The sequence below is a fragment of the Corvus kubaryi genome, unplaced genomic scaffold, assembly GCF_017639235.1.
Source record: "Corvus kubaryi isolate FWS band 111438036 unplaced genomic scaffold, C.kubaryi_AGA036_p1.0 134, whole genome shotgun sequence".
NCBI lineage: Eukaryota > Metazoa > Chordata > Aves > Passeriformes > Corvidae > Corvus > Corvus kubaryi.
In genome coordinates this window covers 5,358,908-5,384,090 of record NW_024580668.1, presented here as the reverse complement: position 1 = coordinate 5,384,090, position 25,183 = coordinate 5,358,908, and the positions used below count along the sequence as shown (strand labels likewise).

Below are 25,183 nucleotides of genomic sequence, written 5' to 3'. Positions count from 1 at the left end.
GGAAACTCAGTTTGCATCTGTGTTTCATGCCCTTGTGGCACTGGGTGTCTTGTCCAAGGTACTCACAGAGACAGTTGGCGTGTGTTTTTCATCCAGGTAGACAGGGAGCCAGGGACACCATAATTCCATTAGTTTGTTATGTGGACCCACTGGCCACAGTCCCCACAGTGCTGAGCATCATTAAACTGCTCTTTCTGGTGGCAGGGCTCGTCCTTTTGTTCTGCATTTGTGCAATGCTTGAGATTACAGCGTGTTTGGATCTGGACTTTGCCATAACAAAAATGATTAATTAAAGGGCAAGCAGAGAAAGGCACTACAGCTTTTTTCCTTTCCAGATTCTGAGGGATGTCAGACAATGGAAAATAAAATGCAGCAACTCTGAGGCATAAAAGTGCTGTTGATAGAGCACATTTGTCAGTCTGGATTAAACAGCAGATCTATCAGGCAATCAAGAGAAAGACTTCTTTCCTTTTGTAATATATATTTCAACTTCTGTATGGAACAGCAGGATTCTGGCAGAATCTTAGCAGGAAATAAAGAAATCTCAGTTAAAACATAACACAATAAAAGGCAAGAAGAAAACAAAGACTAAATAAAATAATTAAGTTAATTTTTGGTCCCAAATTTGCTCTACAGACAACAAGGGCCACATCACTCTTGTCCTTTATGTGACCTGTAAGGGGCTGGGAAGCAGCAAAGCTCTGCTCCAGAGTGAGGTACCACAAGTGCAAGGTGGATTTGTCACGTGGAGCCAAAGGCTGGGCTTTTCTGCCTTGGGATTGAAAATATTTATGTGGATATGTCCCAAACCAAGACACTGTCATCCCACAGGGACCATGTCATAGCTCAAGGAGATTGCAGAAGATGTGTTTCCCTTGGAGAATGCAGTCTTGGAGGAACCTGTCTGGCTGTAGTTGCATCTCCCCGTCACTGATGCTCAACCAAGAGGCACAGGAGAGCAGAAATTAAATAATGCCTGGTTGTCCAGCTCCATACTCACACCCTACACCAACTCCATGAGCTCTCTCACTGAACACACAGCTAACAATGGAGAAGGTTCTATTCCTTTAGCATCAGCCTGCATGATGCATGACAGCATCTTCCAGGAACGCTGCAAAAGCCATTTATCCAATAAAGATTTAAGCAACTGAAGGGACATGTTTTGGAAAGAAGGCTAGAGGGTCTGTTTTTATTCTCTTGTCTGAGTGAATTCATTTTCTCAAACTGTTTTTGGTTGCTCTCTGGCCAAAACCAGCTTGAGATTACACAGATGTAATTCATCACCAGACAGCCTGCAGCCCTTCAGATGCCAGCAAGTGAATGAATTTGACCTGTGTCTGATCCTTCCCTGGGGAACTTTGATGGGACTTTGATGGGAGAACCCCTGCATGACGTGTGGCCCAGGAGGAGTGGGAAATCCACTGGGGAGCTCGCTGGGAGCATGGATGCCTGCCTTGCTCCTTCACATTTCTGAGCACACGCTTTTGGCTGCCTCCAGAAATTAATTTCGCTATCAGATGGACTTCTGGTTTGCCCTGGATGGAGCAGTCCCCTCATGATTCTTCTGAAGATCCCTCTCCAGCCTCTCCTCCTCCATCCGTCAGCCTCGGGCCAGTGGGAATGAGCCAACATCACAGCCCATCTGCTTTCCCAGCGCCTGCACAGGATTAGCTGGGTTTTCAGGCTGCAAAAGCAGCTTCCCAAATGGCTCCAAACACAGGTTCGTTCAGGCACATCACAATTTCTGCAGAAACCTCCATGCACTGGCACTCCTCAGCTGCTCACCCCTGTGTGCAGCTCTTTAGGTACGGCAGGATCTGGATTCTTTCGACAGCCAATTATAAGAATCTCACACATCTGCTTGTTAAATTTACCAAAACGTTAAAGGAAAGTGGTTTTCTCCTGGTAAATGATGTCTGCTTCTGCTGCTCAGGCAATGCTGGGCCAAATAATATGGATCTATAGCAACAAAAACACATACTGAGGGAAGTATCTGCTTAACATCAGCAGTTATGTAATCTGTGATAATTCTGTAATATCACATGCAATCACTCTGCAATTAAAACCCTATTAAACATGTGAAGTGCACTGGAGACACTTATGGTCTAATTTGGAAGTCCCAGCTGGGTGACACACTGTGCAGTTCTGTGCTGCACACATTAGGAGATCCCGACCTGAATTTGTCACCCTTAATCCGTATGTTTTCATTTTATCATACAAGGGATCAAGCAGATTTAGGGTGGCAATCCTGCCCTCTTGGGTCCTCTCCCCTGGCAGGGATATGAAACACGAGACTGTGTTAACTTTCATCTAATACAGAATGAAAAGATCCTTTTCTCCCAGATGCCTGTTGCCTTTTCCTGCTGTTTTCTTCTTCCCTGAGCACCTGCCTGTCAAAATGGTTGAGCTGTAAAACAAATCCTGAGCCAACTGGCTGCCAAAATTGTTTTTTATTATTGTTATGAGCTCCTAGGATATGTTCTTCATCATCAAAAGCTTGACACATGGGTTCTTGTGGTGGAGTAAGAAGGAGCAGGTCAGCCTGCTGGAGCTGAGCACTGCAGGGGAAGGGTTTGACTCAATGTGTGATGGGGTGACTGTCCAGGATGGTGTTTGTGAGGTTGGAGATTTCCTGCCTTTATTTTTTGAACTAAAAATAAACCAGACACATCCCTCACTTCTAATTAATTCAATAAGGTTCTAATAGGAGCAGAGCTGCTCCACGAGCTTCTGATATTTCCCATATTCGAGCAAATGAGGTGCCAAACCTCAGGGCTGGGGAGGGGAGACGGGACCCCAGCAAGATGACCCCAGTGTGCCAGGGGTGGCAGGGAATGTTCTTTCCACCAATGTATGCCCTCATTTCCCTCCTAAATCAAACTCCCAATTTAAATGTGTATTAAACTCTGAATTATTACATCCTGTGTCTTTCTATTTTGTCTTATAATGGCTCTATTCTCTGCCCGTTTGAACTGCATGCCAAGGAAGAAGGGGAGAGGAAGGAAGAGTGGCAGAGGACGAGCCCCGGTTTGTTTTTCTTTCGGGAAGTCCTGCAGAGGGAAGCATCAATTCTGAGTGACATCTTTTTCATTGCGCAGGAGATTTGAACTGTGCCAGCCTTGATTCTCAGACTAAACTGGACGTGGGAGCAATCGGGGAAGTTAAATTCTATTAGATCGCACTGGGTATTTTATTTTGCCTTGTGTGTCTCCGGGGCTGGGGCTGGGAAACTGCCCTCCTCCAGGACAACCTCTGGGTCAGCATGTGCCCAGGGCACGGCATCGTGAGTAAGAACCCCACGGTTTTTCTGCTTTGCCTGAGCACAGGAGCGATGCTCAGGAGGGGTTTTCGGCCCCCATCCCTTTGTGGGGCCGTGTGCGGCTGGGAGTGACTCAGAGCCCCGGGACAGCGATGGGCGAGGAGTCACCGCCGCCGCTGACTCACGCGGCCCCGGGGAGCCGCTGCGGCACACAGCGCTCGGCTGCCGTTCTCCTGCTCACTTCATCTCCTCCATCCCCTCTGCGAGTGCTGAGTCACAGCCCTGCAGCCCCGGGGTGCCCTCGGCGAGGGTATCCCTCTGTGCTGTCCTCCTTTCTCTCCAGGAGAGGCAGAAAAGGGATGCTGCTCCTTTTTATAACCACCTCTGCTGCTGCTAGGGCCTCCGGACAAGCTCAGATCTATCTTTCCTTGATCGTTTTGTCCGGACTATTTAAACCAATTTATTTCTTTTTTTCTGCGTTCGAAGGGGAGCTGAGCCACATACAGATGTGGAACAGCACGGTGCAATTCCTGAGCAAAGGCAGGAGCTGTTTGGGGAGGTATTGACCCACCTGAGCAACAGCTCTCAGCCTTTTGTGTGTTTCAGACTTATCCCCAATGCTGCCCAAGGGGAGCACACACACCAGCTGGTACAACAGGTTATGGGGCTCGCGCAAAAGTAATGCTGGTTTTTGGAGAAACAATCCTTGTATATCCCAAATCCTGGGCTTATGTACTTATTCAGTTGATGCCATTACAAGAGAACCTCTCACAAAGTGCTGTTTGATATGAGAGGTGTGAAAGCTGGGCCAAGTGTGGGCACAGCTGGCACTGCCTCGTTAAACCTCGAGGTGCTGTTTATATTAACATGATGTTCTACCTGACAGGCTGTTGGCAATATTTATATCAGCAGGCCCCAAAGTAGGGACTGCAGGAGCTGCCAGGGTAGGTATGAGCCCAGTAAAATTAAAACTACTTATGCTGGTATTTGGGTCATAAGGCTGTGGAATACAGGATTTCCATAAAAGTCAATAACAATCGGCAGGGATTGGGGGCCATCAGCAAGCACCAGGAGTACTCAGGAGAGCAAAGAGGAAACTGGGAGTAACTGAGCCTGGGAAGTCCTCAGCTCCTTTAGACACCACTGAAAACACACAGCATTTGCTGGATACAATCCCTTAATGCTCTTGAACATAGTATTGAAAAAACACTAAGTTCTTCTTTATTAGTGAAAGTGAGACAGCACAGTGAATGGAAAAACCTTTTGGCATTCAAAATCAACATATTTCTCTCAGGCTGTATTCTCCAATCCTGATTTTTGATGGCTTCAGATGACAGGTTTGAAAATTGATGTGGATTCCTGCCCCAGCTCATCCCCTGGCACCAGTTTCATCCATAAGGAGCAAGGCAGAAAATACAGATTGAAGCTGGCCCAAGGCTCTAGCAAGCAGCACATCACTGCTGTCCCAGTGCAAACTGGGGTCTCTTCCCAAGTTTCCTTCTAAGGTAATTATTCTTTTGGAAATTAGAGAAGAGATTGTTTTATTCCATTTAAACTTCATTCATGCCATTTCCCCTGGGGATATCTGGATGTTTGGAGGAGAAGGAAGAAGAAAAGAAGAATATTTCCACTTTGAAAGGTAGATAAGGGATCCCATCTTATCCTCACCAGGCTCAAGGCTCTTTCTATTTGGTGAGATCAGGTGTAACATGAACTAGCTTCCTCTGCAGCCCTTTCTTCTTCCCCCCACAGTTTTGAGCTTCACTAGTCCTTTGTTCCTCCCAGAATGGTTTCTGCTCATCAAAGGGACCCTGGAGCTGTATTCACTGCATGCTTCTACAGTGACTAAAGCCCTGGCCAGGCTTCATGTTTAAAATCACATTAGTTAACTTTCTAAACACTCACACTGTCATGGCTTAACACCTGGAAAATCTGCTTTCAGGGCATGGCAAATCTCGGAGTTTTCTGCAGAGATGCAGCCACGAGAGCCTGCATCCCAGCAGGAATGCTGTGCCAGCCCGAGCTGTGGTGCCAGAAAAGGGACACACCTTGGGAGAGGGGAAAAAGAGACTCTCTGCCCCAAGAGGTGCAGCCAGCCCTGCTTTCTGCTCTTCTGAGGGTGTTTATAGAGCGCTCTGATTCTGCTCATTTTATCTCACTTGGCAGATGGCAAAGTAAACCTAAAACTACAAACATCTCTGGGAAATATATACAACTGTTAAATAGGTAATTCATCCTCCCAAATTTCAGTGTGACACTTCAGCTGTTAAAATCAGCTTCCACTCAAGCTTAATGCCATAGGGGTTTTGCTGAACTCCACTTGGAGTTGCTCAGACTTTTTATTAGAGATACAAACTGCCATGAATTTTGTTCCTTTCTTGAAAAGAAATGATTCATGAACAAATAAATCTGCTTGCCTTAGAATATAGGAATTATGAAATACAACTGTTTAAGGAGTTTTAGATTGATGCTCTTCTGTGTATTGCGGCTGCAAAGTATGAGCTATTTACTATTAATGTCTGTAGGCTGGTTATACTAAATCTCATGGCAATATTCTCCTCCTGAAATGAATAACTCAGACTTGGAGCATTGGTGAGGAGAAATGAATGGACTCTTCAAAGAATTTGTTCAGAAGGGGAATTATTAATGCACAAGTTAATGAAATACATGGATACATCATTAATTCTTGGCCTTTGTCTTGTATCACTTGACAAAATGCAGAGGCCCCAAAATCATAATTTAAAAATTCACAGACATTCAGTAAAAATGTGGCTTGACTTCATCTGCTCGAAAGCATTTTACTGAGGCATCACCCAGCCAGCTGTGGGAGACTGAAGGATATTCTTTTAATTGGTTAAACTTCTAAGTGCTTTATAATTGCTTTCACTAAGCAGCTTCTGTAACAGAGCAAATGCTACCTGGAACTGATTACATTTTAATAGGCTTAGCCAACGTCCATCCAGGGACAGCAAAGCCTCCCCTTGATGTCCATGAATTTGTTTTAATGTCGTTGTCAGAGCTCAGCTGTGCCATTCAATAACTCCTGCCTTCCTCCCATCCGCCTGGGAACTGATCTGACAGGCAGCTGGGAGGTGCCGAGGGCTGCTTGGAGGGGAAGGGGCTGCAGGCAGGTGGGTTGGTGGGGACATCAGTCCATGTTGCAAAACTGCCCCATTTCAAGGAGACATTTTGGCTGAACAGAGCTTTCATCCTGAGCCAAGCTCAAAAACACCTTGATTTTGGAGCAGCAGGGAGAATTGGGGTTGTTCAGCTGGGAGAAGAGAAGTCTCCAGGAAGAAATTGCTGCAGCCTTCCAGTGCCTAAAGGAGCTCCAAGAAGGATGGGCAGGGACTTTGGAACAAGGGCATGGAGTTACAGGACAAGGGGGAGTGGCTTTAAACAGAAAGAAGGAAGATTAGAGTGGATATTAAGAGGAAATTGTTCCCTGTGAGGGTGGGGAGGCCCTGGCACAGGGTGCCCAGAGAAGCTGTGGCTGCCCCATCCCTGAAAGAGTCCAAGGTCAGGTTGGACGAGCCTTGGAAACCTGGGACAGTGGAAGGTGTCCCTGCCCATGGCAGGGGGTGGAATGAGATGAGCTTTAAGGTCCCTTCCAACCCAAACCATTCTGTGATTCTATGATTGTTCTGTTGTGTGTATGTGCATGCGAGTGTTTAAGGATTATTTGGAATTTTATTAAGTGATTGGCGTTTCAGAATGTGCACTCAGAGAATATTTACACTTCTGTGAAGCATCACACAGCTCTGGGAGACTCGGCAGTTCCAGGGCTCCAACATAGTCAAGGAACAGCAACACAAACTAGAGGTGGTTTAATGGAAGGAATTGGAAGGATGAAGGAGAGTATGAAATCTCTTGGTGGAAGGTATTTTTAACAACAGAACTGGTTGCCCTGTTATCCTCAGAAAAAAGCTGGGAAGCTGCCAGTGGCTGTAGCTCTTTGAATTTGTATCCTCACACCTGGTGAACGCTGACAGCAGAGAGCGAGCTACAATCAGGAATCTCATGCTTACTGACTTAATGAGGTGGCTCCCAGGCAACAGGCCTGGCACATTCCTTGATCCTGATCACTCTCATTATTTTGTACATGACCAAAGTCAGACAGAGCCAAGAAAATACACAAATGCTACCAAAGAGGAGGAAAATTCTGTTGCGCCTGTTTTGAATGAGGCTGTTAGACTGTCCACTTTCAGCTCTAATTTCAGTGTAAACAAATACTTAATCTCAGTACATTTGGAGCAAGGAAGTTTTTTGCTGCTCTGATCTTATCCAACAGCTCTGCACCCCATGAACCACAAAAAAATATTTTCTAAGCACTTCTTCTACAAGTTCTGAAACACTTCACCCTTAAACCTAAATCAGCCTTCTCTGTACTTCAGGCCAAAGTTCACTTTTAGAAAAGGAAAATACTTTCACCCCCACGAAGCTCTGATTCTGTGCCAACAGTTTTATAAGGGGGCATAAGGGTAATTTTTCTTTTCCCACCCTCTTCCATAAATGAGCCCAGAGTCTGCTCGTGATTTTGGCTGTTATGGATGCCAGGATAAATCATATGCATCCTTGTGTATTTTTTGCCACTTTTCAGACAGCTCAGAGACCTGGGTTATTAAAATGTAAGTCATGAGGAACAGGTGACAAAAGTGAGTGTGAATCAAGTACCTCCAGTAATCAAGTGCATGTGAAAAACTGAAATGCAGCAGGATTTCACTCCCATTTTCTAGATAAAGAGAGCATTTCTGCATGGTGGAGTGAATCACAGACAGAAGTGAGGGAGGATTTTTTATTTGCTGGATCTTCCTCAGCACAGAAATGCAACAAGCAGCTGTCCTCTCATTGCCTTCCCAGCAGGGAGGGGAGCTCAGTCCTGTTCCTGGGGTGGCCCTGAGGAGATGCCTGGAATATCTGGGCATCGCTGCCCAGGGGGCCCCATGGTGCCACATCTGACCCACTTTTGAACCATCCCAGGCTCCAGACTGAAACCCTCACTTTTGCCAAATATTCTCAGCTTTTGCAGTACACAGCAAACCCAAAAATTTGCCTGGAGAAGAAAATGAGGAAGCAGAAGAAGATGAAAAAGAAAATTATGCTTATTGTTCAGAAAGAGAAGGGCTGTTTCTCAGTGCCTCAGAGGAGATGTGGACCTGTGGGTGTGGGGTGCACTTCCTCCAGTGCTGAGGGATGCCAGGTGTAAATTTAGGTTTCTCTCTTATTATTCATGAAGAGCTCTCTCTTGTTGAAGATCAAAGAGGATACAATACTAAAAGGAGAGAGAGAGGTGTGCAGTGGTGTAGCACGAGTGAGAAAAGGCAGCTTCTCACTTAATGGCAGCAGGCAGAAGTGTTAAAAACCAGAAATGCATAGCAAGGAGCAGAGTCCTTGTAGGCTCCGTGGGGAAGCAAGGCTCCCTCCTTACCTACCTGTGGATAATAGTTCATTGGGGTGCAGAGACAGTAAACAAACACAGTCCAACAAGATAATTGTGGGGAGTTTAATGTCCTCAGGGTTTTTCTTTCCTTTTTGGCAGTATGCGTTTCCCAGTGCAGTGTTGGAAGCTGGGATGCATGCGGAGGTTCGCCTATGGCATGGGCAAGGAGTGCTGCACGGGATGCATGCCTTGTGAAAAACAGCTGGAAAAATGTCATGGAAGTTCCTGGTGCCTTCTCTAGGGATTTCTCTCACTGTTGGAAACATGGGCTGGGCCAAAGCACTTCAAATACCAAGATGCCCCATCCTTGAAAGTGTCCAAGGTCCGGTTGGACAGGGCTTGGAGCAACCTGGCTCAGTGGAAGATGTCCCTGCTCATGGCAGGGGTTTGGGATTAGGTGAACTTTAAGGTCTCCTCTAACCCAAACCCTTCTAAAAACACCAGAACATCAGAAAGCTTTCTGCTAACAAACTCTCCCCATCTCCTGTTTAAAACCACTCTGGGCACACTTTGTTAGCTGTTTTGGGTACTATTTTTGAACAGCTTTTGCTTTATCCCCTGTAAGTTTAAGCTACCAGATTCTTTGGTTTTTTCCTCAGCTTATTTAATCAAGATATCCAGTGTTTTGCAGTACAGCTCAATTCCTTAGTGCTGGAACTTTTATTTAAGCTCTGTCTGAACCAAAGCTCCTCAGAAAAAGGGAAGTAGTGAAACAATACGTGCAAGGCTTAAATTGCTGTCGACTACATCCTTAAAATGCTGGGTTGGATTTGCTTTTCCAGAGTGAGCAGGTCTGCTCTTTAGCTTTGCAAACCAACAAGCAAAGACAAAAGGAGGGGGTATTTTGGGTGAAAGCGTTTACCAATTTCAGCCTGTTTCTCTTCAAGTCACTTTTACTCAGACACCTCCAGCTGTTCCCTGCCGAAGGAAGGGATACTCACGCAGGACCCTCACGCCGTGTTTCAGGGCTTGCACTCTGCTGGGCTCCATGGACATGCTGAGCATGGTCTGCTGCCCACCAATGGTGCACACCTGGTTCTCCTGGGCAGCCTGCTTGAACATCACCAGCAACTGGTTGGCAATGATGGTGTTGAGCACAGAAATGACGGCCATGGGAAACACAAAGGAGATGAAGGTGTTGACCTACAGGGGAGAGATGGGGCACAGTCAGGGATAGGATCAGTGGAGCAGGAGGTTGGGTTCTATTTCTCAAAGCAACAGAGGAACAGCCTGCAGTGGAAATCTTTCCCTCCTCTTACTCAGCTGGTTTTGAAGGTTTATTGCTCAGAGGGAGAACTCAAGCACTGCTGACGCATGTTCATTCACGTGGGTCAACACCCAAAAAGGGCAAAATCATTCATATCTAATTACATTCTTTTTCCCTTTTCAGTGCAGTTCATTGCCAGAAATGTCTCGACTGAAACATGCCACTGATCTTTTCATCTCACAACCAGCAGGATGCTGCTTAGCTTTCATCATGCATAGCGTGACTTCTAAATAACACTGTGTTATTGTCTTTTTCCTGCATTATGAGGACTCCTTGGGATCTTTTTAACTATCTTTCTTTGTCTTCTGTCTTTTCCTTGTAGATTTAATGGCAGTGTTTTGTTACCTCATAACTAAGTTAAATAAACCTTGTGCCGTAAAGGATTAAAATTGATCAGAATAAACAAGTGGAAGTCATAATGCTTTTAGTACAAATTATTTGATTACTACAGTTTTGATAAAATTAAATGGAGGATCAAATTAAGCAGTGATTGAATCAAGTAGAAGTCACAGTTCATGTCAAATGCAGCAAAGCTTTTGGCCTGTTTAGAAACCTCAGTGGAACTGAGCTTGGCAAAAGGCAGCCCAGGGAAACAGAGGCACGTGTAGGGTTTGCCTGCACGTCTGCAAGGCTGCCATGGTGGGATGGGGAGCTTCTCTGCTAAGCCCAGGAGCTCTTCCTCTCTGCTATGTGGCTCAGGAGGATACTCAGCACAGCACCCAGGTGAGTGTGGAACAAATCAAAAGCCCTTTAAGTTCTTAGAATTTCAAAATATTGACAAGGATTAAACCGTGCTGCAAATCGCTGTGAAAGCAATTGTATTAACAGTGATAAAATGACAAAAAGATGAAACTACAAAACTCAAGAGGGAATTTACTCAGTGGGAGGGCTCCAAGGCAGGCTGACTTCTTCCTCAGACAGCCACTTATTTTTCACCTCAGTGATGTACAACACAGAACAACCCTGCACTCCAAGCCAATGCCAGGTCCCTCTGCAGATTGCAAAACCTCATCTAGAGACAAGTTCTCCATCTGCTGGGATGGACACATCTCCTCTCCGCCCACCCAGCCCCACTGGACCATCACCAAAATGGACCAGGTTTGCTGTACACCCTGTGTCTGGTGCAGATTTGTGGTCTCTCTGCTCTGAAGGGGTTCAGAAACGCTGGAGGCGAATGGGAATCACCCAACCACACTCCCAAGATGCTACAGGGAATCTGTAAAAGAAATGAGCAGTACATAAGCACATGGGAGCAGGCACACTTCACTTTTTTTGTCCATAAATCTGAAGCAGGAAGTCCTCTTTTGGTGAAGACAGAAGCTGTTGTTGCCCAGGTTTTCTCTGGATGGACCAAGTCTCTGTACAGCTTTGTGCTCCGGAGCTCCATGTGTTAAGCAAAAGTACCAGCTGGGTTTTGTCTCTCTTCCACATGGTGAGAACATCATCTCCTGGCAATAATAACAGAACTCCTCTTCGGGCTGAGTGAATTCCTAGATATACCCCACCACTATAAGCTGCTAATGGCCTCTTTTGTTAAGTATAAAGCAGTTTTCTACTCTTCTAAAAGATCTCACAGACTCCTGCATATAAGGAAGAGTTATCTTTTGGACTTGCCTCCACAGGCTAAGACAGATCATTAAGCAGTAAAGACCAACTATTTAACCTTCACAGTGCAGCCGAGCTGAGCTGGCGCACACAGGGGTGAAATGATTGCTCCGATTTACCAGGTCCGACTAAGAAATGAACCCTGTAGCTCCTCACTCCAATTTCTGTGGCTTTAGCTGCAGAATGCCCTTCTTCCCCACTGCTGAGCAATGTCTGCACATCAGCAAAATGCAGCACTTAACTCGAAATGTTTCACTCTGTCACCTGAGATTCAGGATTTATTGGTTTTCATTCTAAAATTTTGCCCTAGCTATAAATTAGACTTGTTTCTTAATTTTTCAGGACTCTAAAAGTCTTTTCCGAGCTTACTTAAAAGCCTTGATTCGTTCCATAATTGCATTGTGAAGTCTTTTAAAGAGCTTGGGAAATCGGCTAGAATAGCACTGACTTTCCCTTTTAGGAATTGTTATGGTAAAACTGGGAATATTGCATACTTTCTATCAAAGACTATATTTAAAGATTTTTTTCCCTGTCTTGATTTGTAGCAAAACTCTCATATAGTAAAAAAAAATTAAATCAATATTTTCCCCAGTAGCAGAATTCTTTAATTTGTTGAAAGAATTATTTGCAAACACAAAGTCCCAAGGAACATAAAGGATAGAAAAGCCAATCTACCTAAGCAAACCCTTTGTATTCCCTGTTTTCTGTCGAGCTGCTTGCTGGGAGCCCAGCACACTGTGCACATCAGTGCAGCAACATTTAATTTTCAGGTGACTTTGCTCACTGCTGGAGCTGGTGCTTCCAACAACTCTTCAAAGTCAATAGAAATTTTCCCACTTTCTCAAGAGGAGCTGGTCTGGGATCCCAGGACTACATATTAAAAAGTTCAGGAGCAGGAAGACTTGTAGAGGTGTTTAATGGGATTTTTTACTGTGTCTCCTAACATCAGTGGACTAAAGTGGCTACAGCTGTCAGTGAACACTGACAGCTGTAGCACCCATGTAGCACCCATGTAGCACCCATGGGAGCCTTTGGAGCTTTACAGATCTTTATAGACTACTTTGGCCCCAGGAGGGAAGATTTAGAGAGTGTGTAGGCTCATTTTTGACCTGAAAGTCTCAGATTTATGTTGGCTCACCATGGAAAGCACAGTCTGTGTGATGCTGGGTCTACACTAACCCTGTATTCAAGGTTGTTTGGATGCACAAGCACAGGGGTCTGCTCTCATCTCTGCTCTCACCAAGATGGTTCAGTGTGATTCTCCTCTCTATCAAAACTGATGTGTTTGCACCAGAGTGAACCCACCAGAGCCCAGCACCACGATGGGCAGGATGAGCTCAGTGCAGGGGCCCAAAGCTGCTAAGCATGGAAAGGCTTAGCCCTGGCTGCTCTCTAGGCTAAAAAACCCACACAAACACAACACTACAAACCCCGTGACTGTGTGCTAAATCCCAATCAAACAAAATAAAAAAAGAAAATCCAATACTGCAGCGTTTGCCAGTGGCAGGACAGAATGAAACACTAACCCAGTTCCATGCTGCCGTCACTCCCGGAATCAGCGCGATCCTAAATGCTGCTCAAGCACCAGGCTGGCAACATCTGTGGGATGGGATTAGTCCTCAGGCCCAAATCATGCTTTGTCTCATACAGAACAACAGCCTTCCCTTCCAGCACTGCCTGAGCAGTGACAGCCAGAGACCCAAATCACTCTTCTCTGGCTGTGCTGAGCAGGACAGTGACAACACAGATGTCACCTGAGGGTGAGCTCCCAGCAGAAACCTCTGCTGAGACCCTGAACCCCCACAGGCACTTGATGGATGCCAAGACATGATGCAGCTATCAGCCTCACAGTTAGCTCAACAAAAATCAGACTTTGTCTGAGACAGAGAATTCAGCCTTTTGTGAGTTTGCTTCTTCCATCCAAACAAGAGTGTGGGAGAGACATGGGGGAAGGGACCAGGAGAACCAAGGGACACAAAAGCAGAACCCAGTTCTCGGGCTTGTGACTCTTCCTAAATCTTTTGGGTGGAAAACTGCTCCCCTGGCTCTGCTGAGCTTCCTGCTGACGTGATTCACTTCTGCCAAGTCGTCCCTCAAATTATTTGACTGTGTGGTTTCCCTGGGTTACCACCTAAAGCAGCTGTCAGCTCCCTCGCAGCCGTGATGGAGAAGATGAGAACAGAACTTTACACAGGGACTCCCCAGAGGGCTTCAACAAAGTCCTGTAAATCAGAGGGTTTGCAAAGATTTATTATTTTGTGATCCAAGGTGACTGTTGGAGGAACACAGATTCAAAGGCCGCTTTGGAAAAAGATGGGCTTTGGATCCTTACTACAAGCCACGACTTTTTTTCTTAGATATATCTGAAGGCAAGGAGGGTAAAATTTATGAATATTACACTTGGTTATGGGTCACCTTTGCTCACAGCAAAACTCCATCACCTGAGCCACCTGCAGCTGGCTGTTCCCATGGTCCACCAGCACACGATTTTGGAGAGGCACAGGAAAAAATGAGAGAGGTCTTGGAGAACTTAAGTGGTTTAAAGTAAAAACGTTAGGCTACAGGCTCTTCTGGAGATACAGTAGCAAATTTGACACTGGAAGTATTTATGATAAAAACAGCCAAGAATCAGAACTACTCACAACATTTTAATTGAAAAGAGTTTTGATGAGAAAATAAAAAATGTTCCAATACTGAGAACATAAAAGATTTTTGAACACGGCTCTTGTGTTTTCCCTCATGCCTTTTTCTCACATAAGTAAATAAAGTCCCCCAAAGCCAATGGAGCATGGAATGCTGGTCACAGCAGCAGCACAGTGGGGTGCATCCCACAGAGCAGCAGCTGGGATGTTCTGCCAGCAGGAGCAAGGCCCCTGGAGTGGACATGGGGGGCATCTGAGATTAAGGGATAATTTTAGCTCTGGGTTATGACAGGGGTTTTGTGGCAGAGACCAGAGATGTTCCCCTGCTGCCTGATAAATGAGGTGACAGCAGAGCCAGGTCTCCATCACCATAGCTTCTCCAGGGACACAGCCCCTTCCAGCACTGAGCTAGGATGCTCAGAGTGATTTTTCTCCCTTCTTTTTCGGGGCTGTGGGAAGGACAACTAAAATGGAGAGAAGTGTGGATGCTGATTTGCTGGTAAAACCTCATCTGTACCCACTAAGCTTCTGTTATAGCTCATTTCCCTGTGCCCACCTGGAGAATGCTGTTAGATGGCTGCAGCCTTTCTGTTTTCTGCTGGGGAGGGTTCTCAGTGCAGAGATTCCTGGGGACAAACCTGGGGAAATGGGTGAGAAACCCCAAAGGAGCTGCAAACTGTCTCGGGAGGAGATGGATCCTTGCTGGTTTCCTGGAAGTGACGAGGGAGAGGACTGAGAATACAGAGCATCGTTTGATTTGTTGTTTTGAGCAAATCTATTAAACCACAGAGCTACATTTTAACAACCTACCACATTCTGGTTCACCTCATTTCCAATGGAAATGGAAAGTAAATTATCCTCCCCCTGACTGTGGAGGCAGTATTGTTAGCATATGTCAATCAGAGAAGCACATTCTGCTACAACAACATTTGGCTGCCAAAAAATCTTATTTGACTAAATGTTCTTTACAAAATTACTGGTTATCTCACTCAGTAGCCAGAATTAGCATTTTTTTAACCAGCCAGTGGATAATTTCAGCCATTAATAAGCACAGTACTGCATTCCAGGATACGGCAATCTGTGCAAGACAAAGCAGGAAAGGGGAAGGTACATAGTGATGGGATGCCAAAGGGAGCATTTGGCAAATGCACTCGTGTTTGATGTTCACAGGATGTGTCTGATGAAAAAAAAGTCCACAGGTTTTTCTCCCTCACAGTAAATAAATTAATATCTAATTAACCCCACCTTTCCATAGCTCTCCAGCTTTCCACGCCAAGTATCTCATGATTATCAGGTAATGCCTTTCCTTAGTGACAGCAGGGCAGGAGAGGTTTGTGTTTGTGAGTGATAGAAGAAAATAACCCCTGCTTTTGGAGTCAGTAACTGGCACAGGGAAAAACGTGGAAGCTGGACAACTACAGCCTAGTAAGGCAATTTATCTCTTCTGGAATTTTTTGAGGGGACCTTTACTGCAGGGTATTGGCTCTGGTCCTTACCTTGGATAAGTGCATGCTGCTATGAGAGCACAAATCCTGGGTAAATAGGAATATCTGGCCAAGTGCCAAAGCCTGTGTGTGGATCTGGAGCTCCACCAGTGCATTTGAGCAGGAGCTCGACCTTTACACGCTGCCAGCTTTAACTCGGGCAGGTTTGCCTGTCACGCATCATTTCGGGCGGCTGCTCTCTCCAGCAGCCCTGACAGCGTGGCAGGGGGGGACACAGCTGTCACCCTCGGACAGAGGCTGGCTGATGATGGGGGTGGGTGGCACTCTGTACCCCGTGCAAACTCTTCTGGAGGGTGCATGAGGGTACCGTGGAATCCTGCATGGCTGCAGGGTCCCCTCAGCATCAGAGTGACACAAACCCCACTGAACTCAGCTGGGTGAAATAACCCTCCCCTTTCCTCCTAAAGAGGGACAGGATGCAAATATCCGTGTAGATCCAGGAGGCAATATCCCATTGTTAACTTAATGAATAATCAAACATAAGATATCAAAACCAGCTATTTTTCTCTTTGAAACACCCTGAGAAATGGCCACAAAAGCTCTGATTGTTATCTCCTGGTATACCCTGTACCTCTTCTACCCAGCCAGAGGTGAGTACACATTCCATACATGTTATCCAAGGTAACAGAGTGTGGCCACATGAATTGCTTTGATTTCATCCCAAAGAGCTCCCCCGTTCAGCCCCTGGAGCTGCAGGAGCTCAGAGAGACTGAGGAGCACCTTCCCTCTGCCTCAGGGAGACCTTTTCAAAAGTGCTGAATATCAAGCCCAGACATTTCAAAGAAAGGTTACAATGATGTGAAATGTTGCTTGCAGTCACAGGTATTGATGTCAAAATGTATGATCAGCTCTGAGTTACAGAGGCAAAGCCTGATGCCAGGACACAGCTGCATGGGGACACGGGGATGGATGGCAGTCACAAGCAGCTGAGCCTCAGGAGCTGGGGCAGTGATGAGGGTGTGAGCCTGACCTAAACACAGACATGAGCAGGACATCCAGAGTTTTTCATCTGGGGGGATCAAAATTCAAAACAAAAGCCTGGAACACAGGCTCATCCTGTCCAATCCATTGTCAATTAAGTAACTCAGCAGGTTTTGGTGACCTCATCTGGCATCAGCCACAGGAGCTGGAATTGGTCAAAACTCTGTATTTCAGACCTCTGCAGTAGTCCCAGTTTTATCTTTGCTTTGGATGTGGTCTGGGAACAGGTGACTGTAGGTACTGTTGCTGAGGTGAAGAAAGAGAACAGATAAGTCTGAAGATAAATTATCAGATGGAGCTGATGGATGCTCCCAAGTCACTGGGCTGGTTCCTGTGCCCATGCTGCTGCTGCCCTGCAGCCATTAGTGTCAGTGGGGCTGGAGCTCAATTAATTGCACGGCAAGGACATGTGAGCATCTGTTCCTGACACATCCACTTACTTGCTTTACTCACTGAGGGAAAACCCCTCCAAAGACAGCTCAGAGGATAATGTAAAAGACTTGCTCTTGAGCTTTGGCTGCTCGATGCTGTGGAGGAGTTTCAGGTTTTGTATTGGTAGATATTTATATCAGAAGAAAATTTGCGTTACTACAAGGTTTGGGGTGGCAGCGTGCACTGACTGCAGTCTCTGCTGTGCTTAAGATCTACAAGGTGTGAGTACCTACAACCTGATGCACAGCAGGAGGATGTGGCCATGCACAGGGCAGTGCAGAGCTCCTCTCCCCTCTCTGTGCTGGCTGGATGCCTCCAGAGCTGTGTCCAGCTGGATAACATCAGCCACAAACTCTTCCAAAGGGCTTAATTTAGCTCTAGCATTGAGATCAGAAAGAGGATCTGCTTAAACTCTGTTTTCATTAGCATTTTGTGTCTGCTCCACAGTAGAGATGTTTTCCTGGCTTCTCTCTGCAGATCTGTGGCCATCACAGAGAATAACCAGGCAGTGTGGATTAAGGTTTTAAGAATAACCAACGTGTACCATTTTCAAGCCTGTGTGTGGTCCCACACTGATGAACTATAATGGGAATGCAGAGCAGCTAATGATGTCGAGAAGTTGAGTTAATCACATACTCTGCAGGAGTTAATCAGATACAGAACAGATGGAAATAAATTGCGTACTGACAAAAAACATCCATCATATCTATGGCAAAAACATTCCCATTCATAAACTTCCCTCCTTGGAGAAAACATTTGTACATAAAAAGCAACATCTGATGCAGAACAACTTAAATGGGTCTCTTGCTCGTGATGGGTTGGGAAAGATGTCAGAGCACTGAATAATGGTAGCATTCCTGAGTTTGACTGGATACCTGAAGGATCATTTAACCTCATTTCTATGCATGGTTACAATGCTGTGGCCTGAAGTACTTTCAGATTTATTGTAAGTAATAGCAAAAGATGTGATTCATCCATAAGGGTTTGATATAAATCTTATTATTCCTAATTGTACGCAAGGGTAATATCTAAATATTGAACTCCCTGGGGACCTCTGAGCTTTTCATTACCTCCCTAATGCCAGAGAACCTACTCCATTATAACTGTTCTTAAGAGAAAAATTCCTCCTTTCCTGGTCTTTGCCCACCAAACTCAAACTGGAATGGTTTGGCTGATTCCAGCTTCCAAAGAGAACAGAGAAATTGGGAGGTTCTAAGGTTTAATCACGATGCACTGGAAATGTCTTGTATATCATGGATGTCATGGATATTCAGCTTTTTCACTGAAGGCTAAATGTTTATTTAGAAAAATGGAAGAGTAAACCAGTAACCAAAAAAGCCCAACCCCAAACAAAAAAACCCAGACAAATAACTCAAGTTCTCTCTGGGATTGAGCTTGATGAAGATGATGAATTTGGAGCCTTGTACATCTCACTTCAGTTAATTTAGGGCCTCCTGCCACTGATTTAAGAGGGTTATGTGGAACTTACAAAGGAAGGGTTTTGTCACAGGGCAGCTGCTGCCTTCCTGTACCTGGTAAGGGAGGACAGAAGAAGTGACAGAGCAGCAGTGATGATCCTCCATCCCATCATCATTAACCCAAAAGCTTCAAACCCTCCCCCCCTTCCTCCTTCAGGAAATCACAGAATCGCAGAATGTTCTGAGCTGGAAGGGCCCCACAAGGATCATCGAGTCCAGCTCCTTCCTTCTTCATTTCCTGTGGTTGGTACAGTGAGCTACAAGGTAAATTAATTCAATTTACCCAATTTTGCTTGCAAACAAGAATAAAGTCAATTCATATGCTGTCAGTTTGCTGGCCTCAGCCTCGCTCCTCAGATCCATTGCACTATTTAGGGCAATATTTTTGGTTGAACAAAAACTCAGTGAATGATGTTCTTGCTTTTCCCTTTGAACACGCTGGTCTTTGTTACTATTTCCCCCTCACTCTCCCCAGCAGCTATGTTCTACTGGAGGGGAACTAATACTTGAACTTCAAATGGCAGATTGGAAATACGCTTTAAATAATTTACCAGTGCAGTTGGATTTCAGTTCTCACTATCTGCTGGTATTTTGGTTCCTGCTTGTTTTCGCCAAAGGGATATTGCCCATCGCCTTTCACAAGATATTTGGGTTTCTCCAGCTCTGCTGCTTGTCAGCCCTCTAAATAATTTAATAAATGTTCATACAGTGCCTAATGCTCCTGACGGCTGAGTAATCCTAATCCAGATTTTGCAGTTATTTTCTGTCTATCCTCTTTTGGTTCTTCTTTCCCACTGGGTTGCGCAAGTTGTGGGGGCTCACGTGACGGACATTCAGCCAAAGAAAATGTCTCCATGGTGCTCCCCATGGTGCAGACTGATGTTCTCTGTTGAGGGTGGCTGATGACGTCCTTGTCAAACCCCAGGAACTCATCCTCTTCTCTGTGCTGTTGGCCACCACTGCAAGAGCTCAGCACATCTGACACTCCTGTGAGGCTTTTGCAGCCTGGGATGCTGCAGGAGGGGCAGCCACCACAGCCTTCAGGAGAACACAGACTGCACATGTGTCTGAGGGCTCTATCACCACGTAAATAACTCGCAGCAGCTGATTTTGTGAGCCAATATCCAGATCCTTGCTTCTCTAACATATGTCTGTTATTCCATTCTTCTTTGCTTCATGCTTGGGGGTGGCTGTTGCCATGAATGAGACTGTTATGCTTGGATATTTACTCACAGACAACACCAAGAAAAAGAATCAAACCCTGGTGACAGTCAATTATCCCCCAACTTTTCTTGTTCTGGCAATACTGAGTCATTTCATCCCTCATAATCAAAATGGATGGCTTTTGCCCACGTAGATATGAAGTCACTTGCAGTGACTGTTTCAGGATTCTAACAGTCTGCTTTAGCAGGGAAATAAAGCCAAAGACACAAGCATGGGAGCATAATAAGCAAAGATTTCTGACTGTGAAGAGCAGCAAACAGTTGAATCAAGTGGTGCTTTCTTTCTTCCCACACTCTCTTGGTAGGTGGATCACGACAGAGAAAAATGTGGATTTGTTTGGCTCACGTGGTGCCTGTCAGACTCCAGCTTTACACTTGGAATGTGCATGGGTGTGGAGCAGTTGGGTGCTGGGCTCCCCTCTGCCACCCGTGTCCAAGCCAAGTCTCTCCCTGGGGACAGGGGTTGGGTGGGCAAACTGCAGTGGCCCCTCTGTCCCGCCCTTTGTGGGGAAAAAATGAGGATGCAACCAGCAGCTGGCTGACAGGAGAGCAGAAACTCATTAAAGCACAGGGTAATTAATAAATCAGCTCCATTCCCCAGGATGATGGTGAAGATTTAAGATGAAGACTTTGTTATAAACCGGCCTTCAGGCTGATGCATGAGGCACACAGTGCAGGAGGATTCAAGGGAAAGTTAATTTAAACAAAAACCCAAGGAAATGGAAAGAACAAATCGCTCTCCTATTGAAAAACACATTAGACCCAATTCAGAAGAATTCAAAGGAAAGTTAAGCTAAACAAAACCCCAAACAAATGGAAAGAAAAGATCATTCTCCTACTGAAAAATACATTAGACCCAATTCTGGTTTTGCATTTCTGCCAGGTGAGGTGGAGGTAGAGGAGGGTAAGAGATGCCGTAGTGTCTGAGAGATGAGTAACATCAAGACAAAAAAAATGTATCTGTTGAATTACATTTCAGGATCAAATTTTCTGAAGCTTTTTGTAATATTTCACATATGCTGAAAAGTCTCATTAATATAGCTGGTAAAATAACAGCTTGTCTGCTTAAAGTAATTAGTAGTTGACAATTGGGCTGAATTTTAAATCCATGAGGAGCTTTGGTTAGCACTAATAAATGTTGATTAAGGTAGCAATTAAAATCTAACAATCTCTCTGGGGGTCTGAACTTTAAAGCTGAAGTTTGGAACATACCTCAATTTACAGCGAAAATGCTACAATTCCTCCCCAAGCTGCTTTTATTAAGCTGTGGAAGTGTGGATTTTTTTCCTTTGTGTTTTTTTTTTGGTTTTCTTTGTTTTTTTCTTCTTTCTCTATTTTTTTTCCCCCCAGTTTACATAAATTAATTGCAGCCTCAAGTAGTGCCCCACAGCTTAGGCAGCCACCAGCACGTCTCCCAGTCTAACACCCCTTCGACACAGAGACCTTGGGGCAGCGGTGACATTGAGCAGAGTGCAGCTTGAGCTTTCTCTCAGGAAATGCTGTAGGACCCTCTTGACGTCCTTATTTCCATGGCAGTCCTTCCCAGGAGGCAGCACCTGTCTGTCCCTCTCCTCATCAGGCTCTGAAGTGGGCTGGAGAGATCTCCAGCTCTCCTTCAAGGTGTTGTGCTTCGCACGCGCAGCCGACCTCTCGCAGAGAGGCGAGGTCAAGCAGTGCTGGCTGTGCTCATCTCTCCTGATTCCCTCTCCTGCCGCTCCTCATCGCTTCCATAATCAGGGTGATTGAATGAGCTACCAAGGAAAGGTATTGACTAAGCAGTGTCTTGAGGAAGACTAAAATTATCTCTCTTTGTTGCACTTGAGTGGTGTGACCAAGGCAAATCACGAAACACCTTTTGTTTATAGACTTCTTCTAGTGATTATCATCAAGGCACTATTCATGGAGGTCTCAGGTTCTTTGTGATCTTACTTAACCTGATAAAATTTCGGTCACTTCCCTGCATTTTTCTATTTCGGAAGTCAGAAAGCACGTTTGTATTCCATGGAGCACCCCCTTTATACTGGCCAAATCCTTTTGGGTTTTTCCACTCTTGCTGTGGGCAAGACATAAACTGAACACAAACCCAGATTTGTCTTTATCACACATTAGCTCTGTGTCACCCATTAATTACACATTGCATCCCTCAGTTTTTAAGATGAATGCCAGTGGGGATAAAAATAGGAATACAAGGTGAAATGGGAGCAACTTGGTCCTCTGGTGCTCCCAGGAGTGTGTTGGTACTTCTGCTCTGGTCATGCCACTTAAATCAACAGACTTGTCATTATATTGTTTTCCAGGTCTGTTCCTGCTGACTTTGGGAGCTGCTGAAATGAGCAGCTTTTCCTGCAGGGTACTTGCCATGGCTGTTATGGAAAAAATAAACCAGCAGAAAATTTGTGCACATTGTGATCAAATCCAGCGAGTGCTCCTGGGGCAAGGCAGGGAGGTCAGAAGGAAACTGTGTCCCTTTGACTTTCCAGGGCTCCTGCTGAAGATGGTGGCTGCTGCTTGGTCCTGCTCCTGGCCCCAGCACCCCCAGCATGCTCAGGAGGTGAAACAGCCTCCATCCTGAACAGTCTCTCCTTCTGGGAAGGACCTTTAATAATCAGCATCATTTTTAGGTGCTTTCTTCACCCAGCCTATGTGATCTGAGCATGGCTGTTGGCTTCTCCACAGCACTGTGTGCTCCTGAGTGCCTTTTCTGAGTCTGTGCATTGTTAAGGATATTTACAGAAAAAGAGAGTTGGAGAACTGAGGATGTGAAGAGCTGGAGGAAAAGGAATAAATCTAGAGGGTAGAAAAAAAGCCCATTCACTATCAGTCAATGTGTCTATCACTTTTTTCCTCCCTTTTTTTTCTTCTGTGTTGTAAGGATGAAATACAAATGGCTCAGATAAATGTGGAAAGGAATGCAAATGAAAGCTTCATAGCCAGAGAGATTCAGAGCTATTTTTTTTTTCAAAGGAGGCTTAAGAACTGGATGAAATTGTGCATTTCTACTTGAGTGAGCAATTTCCATGCCTGAAGCTTTGGGACAGGTCGTTCTCTCTGCAAGATGGACACAAGGGTTGAACCAGCTGGGAACTGGAGCCACAGAGGGGCACGAGTGTGTGCAATGGTTTGGATATCTTGGCACCATGGTTTTGGGGTTTTCAGGGAAAAAAGCTGCTCTGAGAGGGTCCCCAGTGGACACAAATCATCCTGGACATCTCCACCCACAGCCAATACCACCCTCCACATGGATCTACCTGTGTTGCAATGGGCACTCAGGGCTGCTGTGGAGACATCACCTGGGGTCTGCAAACATTATTGCATGGAAAGCCATGAACTCCTGAGGAGAAACCTGGGTGATTATTCATGCACAGGCTTTCAGACTACTTGAAAGGGCCTATTTAATATTTTTACAGTAATACTATGCACTCTACTGCTCTTACAGTAGAATTACAGGTGTCATTCTGAGGAGGTGTGTGTGGGGGGCAGGTTTTTGGAGAAAAGCCGTTTCGCCAGGGAGGCAAGACAAACAGAGGGGCTGCAGAGAAACCTGGCATCTCCAAGGAGCTCAGAGGATCTCCTGGTTTCAGGTTGCTGTCCTGCCTCCTCACAGAGCCATGAGGGTAAATCAGCAGGGAAATACTCCAACAGTGGGGACAGTGTGGAAGGACTCATTGGATCAAGTGACAAGCAGAGAGAGAAATCCTAAATCCACAATAGGTAGAGAGGAAAGCAGGTATGAGCTGCCTGTCCCTGGTGACAATGTCTCTGTTGGCCAATTAAAAGCCACTGCAATGAACAGGTCAGGTCCTAATGAGCTGTGGGTGCAAAGCCTGACTGGGCAGCTGGAAGGCCACGTAACCCCAAACCCACACGGTCTTTCAGAAAATGAACCCAAGGCAAAACAGGTCGAGAAGGTCACGGCTCTCTCCTGCAAACCACAGCACAGGCAAGCCCTGAATGCTTTCCCATTTCTCAAAATTGATTTCTCTTTTCCAAATTAAAGTACAAAATGAACATGTGAGACCAAATGCTACCGGAGCAGACTGCAAATGAGGGTAATAGGCCAAGTGTCAGATTTGTTTCTGCTGAGGAGTCATTACTGAGTACAGACTTTATGTAACCTGCTTTGCTCTAAAGCATAATCCAGCCAGCAAATGACTGGCATGATGATGTTTTGCCTGTGGAATGGCTTCTTTCCTGTTATAAATTTCTCTGGACCTTACCCCAAAGGGTAGGGGTACCCACCTGGCTGCAGCCAACATTTGAGGTTGTCTAAAAATCTGATGGATAAGGGAAGCCTGAGGTGCTGGGATAAATAACTCAATGGATTCTGGATGGAGCAAAGGTATAAATTGCTATTCCTCAAATCCAGATTCTCACTGCAGGTTTAGAAGAATCTCTAACCATTTCCCCATGGCAGCTCAAACTCCTGGAGCACAATTCTCAGGCTCTTAACCTCTTAGGAGGGTTGTTTTTCAGGTTTACTTTTCTCAAAACCACAGAGCTTCATGGAGGAATGGCTGAGAATGCTGACCTGGAGCAGGTATCAGCTTCTGATGTCCTGACTTGTGCACTGCAGGAATCAGGAGCTGACTCTCTGCAGGCACCCAGCAACTCGGGTGCTGTTCAAGGATCTGAGCGTGGCTGTTGGTCACATCCCCCTCTGCTCACAGAGACGTTGCAGCTGCTGTTGCTGGCACTTACTTACATTGGCCTTTGCTATGCATTAACCAAAATAACTTCCTTTGTGAAGCACAAAAATTTCAGTGCAAAAATTGCTGCTTTTATCCCTAAGGCAGGCTGCCCAGACACAAGGCTGTCTCAGGTAGGAACCATTCCTGTCCAAACAGCTGTGGAGGCAGATTCCTCACAAAAGGGGAAGTGGTTTAGCAAGATGAAGTAATCACAGTGTCATGAATGCAACCAGGATTTCCCCGTTAATTACCTCACTGTTAATTAGGGGACCATTTTTTTATTAAAATTAATTCTCATCTTTTAAAAATACATTACTTAAAAATGGGATGTACAGAAGTGTTTATCACCGATACCCTAAGATGCTAATTTCCAAATGTTATGGCTTGTAATCAAGTTTAATTTTCTGACTTACCCTCCAAAGGAGAGACTTTACACCAGTTTTGACATTTAAATTACCTTTGATTTGCAAGTCCAATACTTCCATAAATATTCATAGCCAAGAATTGAGTATTTAGTTGTTAATTTTTTTTTAATTTTTAATTCACTACTAAAAACCAGCTCCAGAGAAAGCTGAAGGAATGAAATGAAGCACATTTTATCTGAAGCACTGGGAGCATCTGGCTTTGCTACCTAACAGTGAACCGACACATCACGCTTCTGTT

The 25,183-nt window shown here is 45.3% G+C and overlaps 1 protein-coding gene across 1 annotated transcript in view; it reads right to left on the bottom strand.

The window, feature by feature from the left end:
* Positions 1–25,183, bottom strand: part of NTSR1 (neurotensin receptor 1) — a 54,737-nt gene that overhangs the window by 7,612 nt on the left and 21,942 nt on the right. The window contains exon 2 of the mRNA XM_042046349.1: positions 9,641–9,842. Coding sequence (XP_041902283.1) covers positions 9,641–9,842 — 202 coding nt within the window. The remainder of the gene's footprint in view (positions 1–9,640; positions 9,843–25,183) is intronic.